We start from the raw sequence: 14,558 nt of genomic DNA, 5'->3' as shown, positions 1-14,558 counted from the left end.
CTCAAATTTGGACGCCATTTTGTGTCTAAGTGTGTCGGATTAGATATACATGTACATTCGCGATATGGGGTGATATATTCTAAACCTGCTAAAAAAAAATTTACTACACATATTTAGTCTTATTATTACATACAGGTGATATTTGTTTTGTCAAAAACTCAGCTATTGCCGTGAAAAATAGCTGTGTGGTGATATTAAAAGTGGTATGGCAATGCATATTACAAGCCATGATTTTGTAATAAATAAAACAATTCTTACATTGAGATTCATTTGAGGAGTCAATACGTTCATGAGTGGAGTAGGTGTGGTCGGACAAGTTTGGTAGATGTAGTCTCTCAGTTCTGGACGGTCCACGCTTCTTGGGGGAGTTGCGCAGCTTCACGGGTTTCCGGTAGCTAAATATTGTTGGAACTGCAGAGCACTTCAACCTCTTTTTGTCATCAGCTCGCCCCCTCTCAAACTGATTCACATCGAAATGTTCCTGCAATCATACAATGAGTGTCCTTGATGTATTTATTTATTGAAATTTTTATTCTAACACAACACAGTTTAATTTTAATGAGCTGTCATGTACTAGTACTTCCACAACAGAAAATCACATGGACAATCTTCCGGAAGATGGCCAGACAAATCGCTAGCTCTATCGTTTAGAAAAATGGCCTCTAAACGGTGGGTATCGACCACATGTATATTGATATCAAACAGGGATAACAGCTTTTGAAAGTTGAGCCAGTTTTAAATGTGGGTACACAAATACACCTGTTTTACTGCATTAATCACCTAGAAATATTGTATGTTTTGGGAACGATAGCTGTCACCAGGTTAAATATATAGGGATTGTCCAATGTGCAAAATCTTCCATCACTACAATTTGGCCATAAATCCCGGGGTGGGAAATATTTGAGCAAATATGCCACAAGACGCATGAGCACTGTACAAAGCAAACAATAACTCGTCAAATTTTGGACGTATGGATGGCTGCACAACCCGCAAAAAAATTGAGCAGGTCCCCCCCTAAAATTGCTTTTATGATTGCCGATTAGGCTAAAGATTTTAAACCAAAAAAATAACTTGCCTCGGAATACGTTTTGAATGGACGGACAGACAACTGAAAACAAAACGGACCATGGGTTTCCCACCCCTATAAAATCAAAATTAATTCCCTCTGAAAAAGTACAGTGACATTGCCCGCAGACTACCCAACCGCAGACCAGGCAATGTCACTGTACCGGGACATTTCATCAATCAATGACAATATGCGGTCCGCTAGGACTACCCGAAAAAAATTGAGCAGGGTTCTTCCCACGGAAATGCATTTTTGGTCAGCTCCTTGAAGATTATAAACAAACACAAATCACTTCCCTTTAAAAGGGTTTTCAACGGACAGACAACCAAAAAAAAACCGAGCAGATAGAATTGCTTTTGAACATCGATCATCAAGCGGCGTGGGCCTACCTGGCAGAGTCTCGAGGAGTCGATCGCTTTCCAGCTCTTTCGTCTGACTTTCGCTTCCCAAATTTGTCTTCTGACTTTATCACTTGGAAATCTATACATCTTATATTTCCCAGATTGGTTTGAACAACCAAAAGCAGAACAACCAGTCATTTTGTTTGGCAATAAACAACACTCCCGTACCAAGCTGACGTTCACGCACGGTGAAGTTAGACACAAAATGGCGCCACGAAATCACGTGACCAGAAATCTCGGGTCAGCGCATGGCGCAACTCTCTTTATACAGGGACTCTAATGAACTCCTCACACGGTTTGGAACAACTCTCCTCAAATCGGAGCATCATCGTGAAATGCTGCCTCATATCCATCAATCCCAATCTCGTTCTTGTCTTCAATTAAGAATCTCCTTCAACCTGGACCTTCCCCGTTGTAGAAAGCAACGGTATAAAAAGTCAACCATTCCCCACCTCACAGCTGTATTTAAGTCATTATCATCAGTACATTAATTCTTGTACATCCTGTGTGTTTTCATCACCATTTTTCTGCAGCGCATTGGCTACCGTTTTTGTATATTCTGTGATTTTAAACGTGCAATGGTTGTGTTATTATTGGCTTAAGACCACAATCTTTTTTCTTTTTTTAATGGTATTGTTTTTATTTTGATGCAGATGTAATTTTTGGTATGTTAGTATTACTAGCAACAGTACCCGCCCTACAGGCGGGCTTCAATTGGGAAGCCCAAATGAAAAGGTAAAATATCAGAAATTGAAGGCTTTTTTATTTTAAACGATTCATATAAACATCCGTTGAATCATATCACACGCAAATCATCAAAATCTAAACAGTACATGGCTAAACAGTACATGGACGATCACGTACCACCTACGTCTCGCGTCTCGCTCGCTCTCATGTTGTCTCGATAATGATCCTTCCGCAGGTTCACCGATGGAAACCCTGTTACGACTTTTACTTCCTCTACAGTCTAGACAGTCAAGTTCGCTCATCTTTTCGGTGCACCGGCACGAGCCGAGAACGGCCCGTGCAGGGGCTGATCCGAGGATCGCATCAAACTGTCCGATCAGTAGTAGCGACGGGCGGCGTTTACAAAGGGCAGGGACTTGATCAACGTGAGCTGATGACTCGCGCTTACTGGGAATTCCTCGATCGTGGGACACTGTCTCAAGCCCCAGTCCCCATCACGGATGGGGCTCAGCGGTTTACCCGAGCCTGACGGCGAAGGGCAAGGTACACGCTGGCCCGTCCAGTGTAGCGTGCGTGCGGCCCCGGACATCGAAGGGCATTAAAAGTTCATTAAACATTAAACGTTCATTAAAAGATTACGAAACGAAAAACATTACGAAATTACGTTCACACCGTCACGTCAAACACTACCGTGAACACATGCATCGTCACAACATCGTCACAATGAGAACATCGTCACAATGAACGTTATGCAAACGCGAATGTTATGCGGGAGTCCAAACCTGAGAATGCTGGAGACCAAAGCTGAAATTGGGAAAACTAAATAGCCTATTTTACTCCTGGAGAGGCCAGGATTACCCACCCAAAATATCTTTGCGATCGGTTCAGCAGTTTTTACGGTACCTTCGAACAGACAGACAGACAGACATTTGGTGAATTCTAGTAAAGATCGTCACAATGAGAACATCGTCACAATGAACGTTATGCGAACGCGAATGTTATGCGGGAGTCCAAACCTGAGAATGCTGGAGACCAAAGCTGAAATTGGGAAAACTAAATAGCCTATTTTACTCCCAGGGGTCCCAGGATTACCCACTCAAAATATCTTTGCGATCGGTTCAGCAGTTTTTACGGTACCTTCCAACAGACAGACAGACATTTGGTGAATGAAAGTAAGATTGTACTGTTATTTTATTGAACACTGTTATTTTGTATTTTACAATGTGTCTCATGAATTTTAGCATATCTTATAATGTAAACCACACCAATTTCACTCTTCAGTCTGCCTTGATTGGTGTTTTGTGTTAATAAACCGAAGTATTATTATCATTATTATTATATCCACATATTTATGCAAAATTAACAGAATTTTCCCCCTCCCTTAACCCAAATCTATGTTCAATTCTGCCTCTTCTCTTTGTTCTTGCTCCTATCTCCTTACAACTTCTGGCTATTCACTCCCCTCCTCTTTATTTTTCTCCATTTATGTGTGTATGTTGTGTGTAGATTGCCCCAAACATTCTCACTCTTGTGCTTCTCCATTTTAACTTGTGATTGATGTGTTCCCCACAGGAGTCTGCAATTTCTTTGACACCTTCTTGACTCTAGAGAACCCATCCATTCACCCACAATCAGAAGGTGATAACATAACAGGCGATTTGGCTCTCATCGAGGAGATTCTGAGTCCTTCCTCACTGTCTGACACCGACAGTTTTGCGCGACAGTGGAATTCGGTATTTGGTGATGTGCATTCTGGTGTGGCCACCCAAATACCTGCGGACTCGCAACCAGTTGGTGGTTTATTCACACCAGCTCAATTTATGCCATCACAGCTACTAGATATGGCTAACAATCCAGGTGGGTTTGATGTAATTTTATTACCTCTGCCAGCAAAGGTGGATGGAGGTTATGTTTTCACCCATGTCTGTCTGTCCGTTTGTGAACAAGATTTCTCAAAAAGTTGTAGCATATTTGGAAGATTGTGGACACTATTCAAAAGTGGACAGATTTGGACAAAATTTGGCCGAGAGGTAGTGTATGTGACAAGGACGAAATGATTAGATTTTGGTGAAGATCCGGCTTCGGATCCGGCTAGTATAATTTTTTAAGTGATTCTTCACCATTGGGAGATAGGGCCAAAACCGATACATAGCAGGATATCTAAAAAAGTTGTGGATGGATGATTTTGATTAAATGTGATTCTGTTTTGTGATTTTCTGGTCTACACTGGGATACAAAACGTAAACGTTCATTTGGCGGAGGTATGCTTTCTACAGAGAGCCGTTCTAGTTTTTTGTATACATGATCGAGGTTCATGGAAGAGCTAGAGCAGAATGGAATGGAACGGACCAAAATTGAAAGGGGGAAAAAAAACCAACAGCAGAGTAGACGTAAGAGTGAGAGCAAGGGAAATGTGAAAAGGACACATGGGGTGAACAAGCTGCACACAATCAAGAAGAAGAAGGGGAAATGAGGGATGAAACAAAAATAATAAACTAACTAACAAACTGACAGAAAGAAGTGATGGAGAGGGGAAAAAATCACAATAACTTGGAAAAAAGGAGTGGTTCAGAATGGGGTCATTTGTGTAGAATAGATCATGTGTATGGATGGGGAATCATGAAGCCCTGTTGAGAGGAATGGAACTGAACAGACTCAGGAAGTTGATTCTGCAGACAAGAGAAAAGAAGAGCAAATGAGTGGAAGTAGCCTGGTGTTGGCTTAACGGTTAAGGTGGATGGCTTGAAATCTTAGGTTTCTGAGTTTAAGCCCTGTCTGCCGTTGAATTATCACCAGGTGGGTTGACTCAGCCTATCATCCTTCCGAGGTTGGCAAAATGATATCAGTGGCAGACATAGATATGCACCCAGAAAATGATGTAACCAGCAGCCACGGGCTGCACACGAACCACCAGTGGAGGTGAGCAATGAGCCTGGTTTTGGGAGTTTAACAAGTACATAGTTACTGTCAGACCGCTTGCTCCTTGTTTAAACATGGGAGGGACAGAGCGAAGAGAGGTGCAAGACCAAAAATGAGGTGGGAGAATACAGAGAGGCCACCGACCTGTCTGCGATGCAAAAGTTATCTGCTTATGATCAATATGCTGTCATTAATGATGATTATCTTTCTTCCAAGATACTACCAGAAAAAAATGGGCACAGGAAAAGACCATTTGTTAATTTCTCACTTCAGGAAGCTGATTTTCATGTTCTGCTTCTTGGTTGGTCAGCATCAGCAGATTAGTGGCCTCCTACACTGCTAATTGCAGTACTAGTCAGCCAACAGCCTTTAAAGCCTTGACCATGCAACTTCTTAATTTTTTTTACTTGCTTAATTCTTTTTAAATTAATTATGTTTTGGCCATTTTTGTTGTTTTTGGGGGGTTTTTTAAAATATGACTGCAGGCATTTCCTTTAGATGTTTTTTCCTCTAAGTTTTGGATGCAATCTACCTCTTTTTCTCAATCTACCATTGTGTTCTTGTGAGTCCTCAGATTATTTTCCAGGAATTTTCAAGTTGATCTTTCTCAAGGGGATTTGACATGTTTTGCTTTTGTTTCCCTATTTTGCGCTAGAATCTTGTCAGATTATTTTCAAACATGCGGTTTTGTTTTCTCCCTTTGTTGACTTCGTCATCGTTTTTCATCTTTCTTGCAATCAATTTCTATTACGAGTTTGCTTTCGACAGCTTTGCTATTACTCATCATCCACATCGTGCTTCTTCTTTTTTCTTCTTTCCTTCACCCATTCCCAGCATGGTTGACTTCTCCAGACATTCATTTTCTACATGCACGATGTGCCCAAAATACGACAGTTTCTCTTTTAGCATCAGTGCTTGCAGTGTACATGGTGATCTAATTTCTTCAAACACTGATTTGTTTGTTCTTCTCCCTGTCCATGGAATTTGTAGCATTTAACTTGAACACCACATTTCAAAACTATCAATTTTCTTCCTTTCTTTCTTTTTCACTGTCCGTTACTCACATCCATACATTACAACTGTAAATACCAGAGCATTCATCAGCGTCCTCTTGGTTTGTATTGTCACATCTTTATCAATTCTGGCATTGCTGTTCTGGCATTGCTGTTCTTCCTAATGCTAACCACCAATGAATTTCTCCTCCACATTCTCCACTCACTTCAATCTTAAAACCCAGGAAGATAAAACATTCCACTATTTCCACATGATAGTCTCCCAATCTGAACACGTCGATCTTCTCTGTTGACAAGATTTTAGTCTTTATTAGGTTTAAATAAAGACCAGATTTTTCAATTTCCGAATTCATTGTCTGTAGCAGTTTCATCAAGTCCTCTTTACTTTCTGCCAACAGAGTGGTGTCATCCGCATACCTTACTTAGATTGTTTTTTCTTCCTCCAATCCGGACTCCAGGCTCTATGTCATCCAAATTTGTTTTCCTCATGGTTTAATCACGATACAAATTATAAAATGGAGGGGAGAGAATGCACCCCTGTCTAAATGCTTTTCCAATTCCAAACCATTTTGTCTCTCCATACTCTGTTCTTACTGTAGCTTCTTGTTTCGTGTACAGGCCTCTTATCAGACATATCAGTTGCTGTTGCATCCACATTCTCTAAGCCTAATCCACAACAATTCATTATATCAGCACAATTGAAAGCTTTGCTATATTCTATAAAGAAAATACACCTTCCTTTTATATTCCCATGCTTTTTCCATGATCCATCTCAGATTTGCAATTTGATAACTCTTCCTCTTCTGAAACCTGCTTGCTCAACGGCTATTTCTCGCTTTATGAATTCTTATATTCTGTGTTGAATGATCTTTAGAATTATCTCTCCAACGAGAAATCAAGGCAATGATTTTGTTATTATAACAGACTCGTGCAAGTGATCTACTTCATCACAGAGTTAATGTGATGTTTTTCTGAGGTAGCATGACTCTCACCTCACAAAGGCAGGTAAAATTATATTAATAAATCAGTGTGTTTGTGTGCAGGTTGCAGTGTTCCATATTATAATCCGAATGACTTTTTATATTTTTGTCCTGCAGCTCCAGCAGAACTTGTGAAAGAAACCACAAACAATCAGCAATCCAAAGGTACAGAAAACAACTATGAAGAAACAGGATGGTACAGAGAATGGATTTTGTCAACTTAAAACAGATAATAATATATGTTAACCACTGTCTGAAGTGAGGTGTGGCTGACATTTTCCCAACATGAGAGCAAAATAGAAAATGTTGGTGAAAGGAGAATTTGTACAGTGATGGCAATAGGTCAAAAGTGAAAAGGTAATGAAGGGACTCGAGTAAAGATCAAATGTCAAAGGTTGATGCTACTACCGATTCGGAAGTCTACACTACCTACCAAAGCAGCTGAAATGGGGGTGGGGGGTTGACAGGGAGGGGGGGGGGGGGGGAGATCTGTGCTACCTCACAAAGCTCCCATATTGGGGTCTACGCTACCTAATAAATCTGAACTGACTGATTCAGGGGTCAAAGATTGGAAAGGCTTCACCAAAAATCAAGGTTCAAAAGTCCAAGAGAAGTGCCCTATTGACTTAAAGTTTTATATTCACAAGAGAGGAAAGATGTCAAAGGTTGATGTTAATTCCCGAATCAGGGGTTCTACACTACCTACCAAAGCTACTGAACCAGGGGGTCTCCAATATTTCTCCTTCTGCTCTCTGTCTTCCGACCCTCCATATGCATCCATATTCCAGTACACCTCTTCTGGTAAAACTTCCAAACTCTTGCTGACTGCACCCTAAACTTTCAATGGAGTACTGCTCTCCCCTATGGGATGACACCCCCAGCTTCACATCTGTTTCTCCTGGATTCTGTGTAATATAAATCTCTCAAAATAATTGGAATCCCCTGTGATGAAACCAAAGCACAAGGCATTTTTCTCTCGTATAACGTCTCCTCCGATCTTGCCCCCTCTGCTCTCTGAGCCCACCGATGCTCAACTGATCCTCCAGAATGCACACATTTTCCCAGTAATCACCCCCCCCCCCTTTTCCTCCTCCCCCCTTGGTTAAACCATTCACAACCCGGATAAACTCCCAAAATGCAGGCTTGCCGCCCACCTCCACTCTTTTGTTGCTCTCTTTACACATTCATGGAACTGCCCTCCCAAGACCCAGGGATTTAAGCTGGCAGTACACCACTATATACTATCAACCCCATCCCTACATGTGATCTTTAATACCACCATTAACCCTACCTAACTCCTCTCTTTTTCTTGTAAATTGCTGTGTTTTCGCCCTCTCTCCACTCTACCTGTTTGTTCATTCCCTTGCCTGTTGTATATTCCTGTGACCTCGTTGCCTCTTTTCCATAAGCCTAGATTTTACATTCAAAATAAAATGAAAAACATTCATTAATCCCATTTGGTGCGAATGTGGAGTTTGAAATTTGGTTTGTTCTTTATGCCTTTGAGTGCCAGTGGTTTTGTAATGAAGAGCAATACCACAAATGGTCATGTGGTTGGTTGAATGCCCTGGAGGAATCTTGTGGTTGCTGGAATGTCGAGTTATTGACAAGAGATTTGTCCTGTGAGATTTTACATAAAGTAAGTGTTTATGGAAGCTGTTAGGCAGAGCCTTAGAAAATTAGAATAAGAAATAACTCCCTTAATGCTGCATTGTTACCAAACTTCCTAGGCATAATTATCAATGTCTTACAACTTTGTATATGGCCTCTAAATACCCCCAACTCCTTTTATTATGTTTGGCACAATCAAAAGTATTATTTTCTCAAAACATTCAACACCATGCGAGATGAAATCCCAGTATTCCAGTGGGCGGCACTACAAGCCCAATCATCACGGGAATGTTTTTGTTGGTCTTCTATCAAATCCCATTCTATAATATCACCCGTTCCTGATGGATATATCTGCTAGTAACAAATAACTAAATCAGTCAGTTGGCTTGTAATGGACAGTGGTGGCTAGACCATTCCCTTTCATTGAAACATTAATGTCAAGAAAAGTTACACAGGTATCTTAAATCAACCATGTGAAATCAAGGCCATCAAGAAAGGAATAAAGAATATCGTTGAACTGTTCAAGCTCCATCCCAAACTGTGACATGCAGGGTATTGTACCAATACAATCATGTATGTATGTGGTGGCAAAAATGTTCTGGTGGGTGATCATCAAGCTGATCAAAAATGTGTTGCTCGACATGACCGATCAAAGGATTAGCTGGGCTGGGACCCATTTTAAGAGTCCAAAGTGGCCTCATCAGTTCATTAGCTTGCTTATAGAATTCACCAGAAAACAAAAAGCAACTGAGTGTGAGAACAAGTTTGGTTGAACAAAACGGAATTTTGGTGCAAGATAATTTGATAGCATGTGATTCAAAAAGTGTTCAAGCACCTCAAGTTCCTCATCGTTAAAATCATAGTATACAGATATTCTCAAGAAATTTCAAAGTGATCAGACTAAGCGTTGTCTCTGTCTAATTATGAGGTCGTAATTAAGGCACCAATAACGTCATCGTTAACAACACATATTCGCCATATGGAGTTGTTGCCACCTTTCACTTTTTTTCCATGGAGCGATTTTGGAGATATGGAGGTGCAACGTTTTTTTGTTTTTTCTAAGATGGCGCCTGTACCACGTGATTTATGACGGCATAATTATCATTGGAATATTTTACAGGAGGAGGCGCTCCTATGGTGAAACTAGAACGGGCACTCGGTAGAGCGCATACCTTCGCCGCAGCTACTGTTCTGTACTTGGCATGGGAGTGTAGGGAACAGAACAGTGAACAGTTTGGTGCTGATTTCATGCAAATCGGATAAGAATTGACCGAGTTATGACAAAAAACGCACATTTTGCAAGGTCGTGACCCCCCTGACCTTTGACCCCCAACCGCTAACAAGGGTAATGTCTTCACTGGGTCATGTCGTATATCACAAGATCGGGCATTGAATTCTGAATATTTTGGCATTAGTTGCATGCCAATTGGATAAAAATTGACCGCGCTATGGTAAAAATACGATTTTGACCTTTTCGTGACCTTGACCTTGACCTTTGACCCGATTGCTCCCAAAATCTAATCAAATGTGTCCCGTATAATAACCAATCATCCCACCAAATTTCATGCAATTCGGTTGAATACTTTTTGAGTTATGCGAATAACATACACACACACACACACACAGACATACAAATAAATACACAGCGATCAAAACATAACCTTCCGCTTTTGCGAAGGTAAATATCATGTCAATCGGACCAAGAATTGCAGAGGAAAAAAAATCATACTGATTGGCTGAAGCATTATACTTGTCGAATTATGACGTCATAAAGAAGGCACCGATGCCATTATCATTAAAAAACTAGAACGGGCACTCGGTAGAGCGCATACCTTCGCCGCAGCTATGGTAAAAATACGATTTTGACCTTTTCGTGACCTTGACCTTGACCTTTGACCCGATTGCTCCCAAAATCTAATCAAATGTGTCCCGTATAATAACCAATCATCCCACCAAATTTCATGCAATTCGGTTGAATACTTTTTGAGTTATGCGAATAACATACACACACACACACAGACATACAAATAAATACACAGCGATCAAAACATAACCTTCCGCTTTTGCGAAGGTAAAAAAAAAAAAAAACACCTTTAGAGGCCATTTTTCCCCGCAAGCGGGGGTTGGCCTTTTTCGGGAACTGTGGTTGTTGTTGTTTTTCGGTCCCCTTTTTGAGGCAATGTTTTATGGCCGGATGCCCTTCCTGACGCCAACCCTTTTTGCCGCCTTTAACGACAAGCAGGGAATTACCAGCGAACTGGTACGCAATTTGCCGACCTCGGAAGGCATGACAGGCTGAGTCAACCCCCCTGGCGTTAATTCAGTGATTAGACCGGGATTCGAACCCAGGATCCTAGGTATCTCTAAGCCGGCACCCTAGCCGCTAGCCCAACACCAGATGCCATTATCATTAACATATCTTATTCCCCATGGAGAGTTCTTTACAATGAGCCACGGTCAGTATTTTCCATGGAGCGGTTGTGTAGATATAGAGGTGCAATGTTTGTCAATTTTTCCAAAACGGCGCGTGTACCATGTGACCTATGACGTCATAATTCTCATTAAAATATTGTACAGGAGGAGTTGCTCCTTTGATCCAAATTTCGTGTCCATCAGACTAAAAGTTGCAGAGAATTTTTTTTTCCATACTGATCACATCAAACATTGTACTTATCGAATTATGACATCATAATGAAGGTACCGATGACATCATCATTAACGTATCTTATTCCCCATGGGGAGTACTTCACAATGAGCCTTGTTTCAATTTTTTCCAATTATTTTGGGAGATATAGAGTTGTAACGTTTTTCCAAGATTGTGTCCGTACCACGTGACATATGACGTCATAATTATAACTAAAAATAATTCTGCAGGTGGAGGTGCTCCTATGGTAAAATTTAGTTTCAATCAGACCAATGTTGCCAAGAAAATGATTTTTTTTTTTTTAATGCAGACACGCCACACGTACACGACACGTACGCCACACGTTCGCCAGACGCACGGACGCAACCGAATGATCCCTAACCCTGCTTTTCGCTTCGCGAGCACAGGGTAATAAGTAAACGTGTCATGTTCTTGGGTGTAGTAACAGTTGATGGCTTCCAGTTAATGAAATCTATTGTTTAACTTCCATGGGTACATGTATAGAATGCACTTACTTATACTGTAATCATTGCTATTTTCACAGCCTACATGGCCTTTGTCTATAGTACAATCATCCCTGTCAGTTAATGGACTTTGTGAGATTACCTGGTGTGAACATGGCAGGAATGGGGAAAATAAACTGGTGATTTAGGATGGGGGCAGTGGGAGTGGGAGGTATATGGGCTGTGAAGGCCGTTATTAATATTTTCATGCCTTCGCCGACTTCGGGTTGTCCATACGTCCGTCCGTCTGTCCGTCCGTCCGTACGGGCTAAACCTCGTTTTAATCAGCAACCATATGTCAGATTGAGACCAAACTTTCAGGGTAGGAGTGACACCCATGCAGAATGTTTTTATGATAATTGTGACGTCATAGGTCACGTGGTATGGCAGCCAGATTGGATTAAAAGCAAATAATTAAAAAATTATTTCTCGGAAACTGCTGAATGTAAAAATTTGAAACTTCACACATTGTCAAGTATTCCCAGTGGGGAACAAAAGCATGATAATGATGACATCATAGGTGAAGTGGTATACCAGCCAAAATGTTTTAATCAAATTCCTTATCCTAAAAATCTGAAATTGCAAGCACATGATCTATGATTCATTTTTATTTGAATACTAAATTTATGACATCATACATCACATGGTTTGGCAGCCATATTGTATTGAAGGAAAATATTAAATAATTATATCTCTGAAACCACTCACCCTATCGATGCGAAATTTTACAAATATCATCAAACAGCACTGTTGCATATAGTTTGAAAATGATGATGTCATAGGTCACGTAGTTTGGCAGCCATCTTGGATAGAAAACGAACCTTATCCGATCAACACGAAACTTCACAAACGTGATCCCCTTCCCATACATATGCAGAGTGATGGAATCTACCCGTTGTATCTATGCAGAGGGATATTGGTGACACAGTCGCATTGTTCTACTTTTGTTTGGTTTTGGGGCCACAAGAGAAACTATGCTATAATTTTGCGTCTATTGGTAGAAGGAGAAGCGTCCACCTTTGGTTGTGTATGTGTATTATATTGACTGCCTCTGCTAGCTTGTATTAATAAGAAATAGTACTACATGGATAACACAAAATAGTACTACATGGATAACACAAAATAGTACTACATGGATAACACTTCGGGAGAGCTTTTGTTAGCTCTTTCACGAGCCTCGATTCAGTATACAAAAAAAAAAAAAAACACAAAATAGTACTACATGGATGACACGAATCCGACACCTCTCATCCACTGATATTTCTCGTTTTCCTCTATCTTTATGATTCCTATATGCATTCAGGAACAGAACAATTATGGTTTTAACCATTTTGAAATGGCTGCTTTTTTGTCTAATCTCTAAATACTGAAAATTATGTTTGAAAGATGATTTGAATTACAGCTTGCAATGCAGGTTGATAATGCTCGGCAAGCAAAACTGAGTCATGAAAATACACACTGCAGGCATGAAAGGCCTCGTTTAGCATTCAAACGTCATTTTGAAAGTCACGTATTGGAAACTATGACATCTCCTTGGAAGTCACCAATATGTTTTTGCATTGCCACATTTGTTGTGGAATAGTTTCATGCAGTTCTGACACATCTAGTGCATCACAGGAATCATGTGACCACTTCTATTAAATACATTGTTGACCAGAAGGTTTTTCTATTTTTACTTGGATTACATAATTTTTTCATCAGGTGATCTACTTCAGAAACTTTAAACAGTCTTTTGATAAAGAAAAACATAAATTGGAAGAAAAACACAATTACGCAATAACTTGAATATTTTTTGGAATCTCTTCTTGCAGCTTTTGATGCAGGTGCGAAAGACATGTCCGCATGGTTCAATATATTTGCCGATCTCGACCCTTTACAAAATCCTGATTCCATCGGACGTTCTGATGAGGATCAGCAGTTACTGAGTGCGTGACTGTCCAGCCTTGTGTTTCTACTGCTGCTTGCAACATCAACTCAAAAAACATCAACTGAGCAGTTATGATACAAGTTTGCTTTTCCGAACATAAAGTGTAATACATTTCTCATAATGATAACTAACTCTGAAAAGCATGACGTATGGCCCAGATTGTGATGGTGTTTGCTGTTTTTTGTTTTTCTCTACACCGCAACACATTGCTTCATTGACAGTTTTCTGTTTTGAGCGAGTTTATTAGTAAATGGAATTGATGGATTGTTTATACACAGTATTGAGGTGAAATTGACTCCCATAGTCCTGAAAAAAATCTAAAGTTATAGCAAAACTGCTTTTCTGAGAATCATCCCGTTGCTTTGCGAATGAACTTGACAAGATGTGTGTTGGCGTTTATCTATGATATTTAGTTATTTTACAGTATTTACACATTACCATAAATAAGTATTAAAATGTATTTTGATATTTTCTTCTATTTTTGAAGTTTACTCGTGTTTCTAAGTTATTCAAGTTGTTCACTTTGATGGTAGCTGTCAGTATTTGTTGATTTTTAAAATCTCTTTATTGTATTTGTAGTGTGTCTGTTCCCTTTAATTTATCTATTTATATTAAGTATTTGCATACTTTGCTTGTTATAATTTTTTGTTGTTGACCACATTGCCAAAACACTTTGTATTGATATAAATAAAGAATTAGCAGAAGAGTATATTATATTCAGACCCTTCTTAAGAAGGATGTTGAAAGAAATCTGCGCAATGTATATGAAACCACAATAAAAGTGGAATTAAAAAGTCCTGTGACTTA

The 14,558-nt window shown here is 40.0% G+C and overlaps 1 protein-coding gene across 3 annotated transcripts in view; it reads left to right on the top strand.

The window, feature by feature from the left end:
- The window catches only part of LOC137435217 (islet cell autoantigen 1), a 118,679-nt gene extending 104,121 nt beyond the window's left edge, over positions 1-14,558 (top strand). For all 3 annotated transcript variants that reach the window (XR_013624657.1, XM_078785189.1, XM_068128802.2), the window contains 3 exons: positions 3,727-4,011; positions 7,184-7,231; positions 13,636-14,558. Coding sequence is in view for 2 of the 3 variants with exons in the window: in XM_078785189.1 (XP_078641315.1) it covers positions 3,727-4,011; positions 7,184-7,231; positions 13,636-13,757 (455 nt within the window). In the remaining variant the exon portion in view is untranslated. The remainder of the gene's footprint in view (positions 1-3,726; positions 4,012-7,183; positions 7,232-13,635) is intronic.

Source organism: Myxine glutinosa, chromosome 1 (assembly GCF_964187855.1).
Source record: "Myxine glutinosa chromosome 1, kmMyxGlut1.1, whole genome shotgun sequence".
Taxonomy (NCBI): Eukaryota; Metazoa; Chordata; class Myxini; order Myxiniformes; family Myxinidae; genus Myxine; species Myxine glutinosa.
The sequence above is the reverse complement of the archived record's forward strand: the minus strand, read 5'-3'. Positions and strand labels throughout refer to the sequence as shown.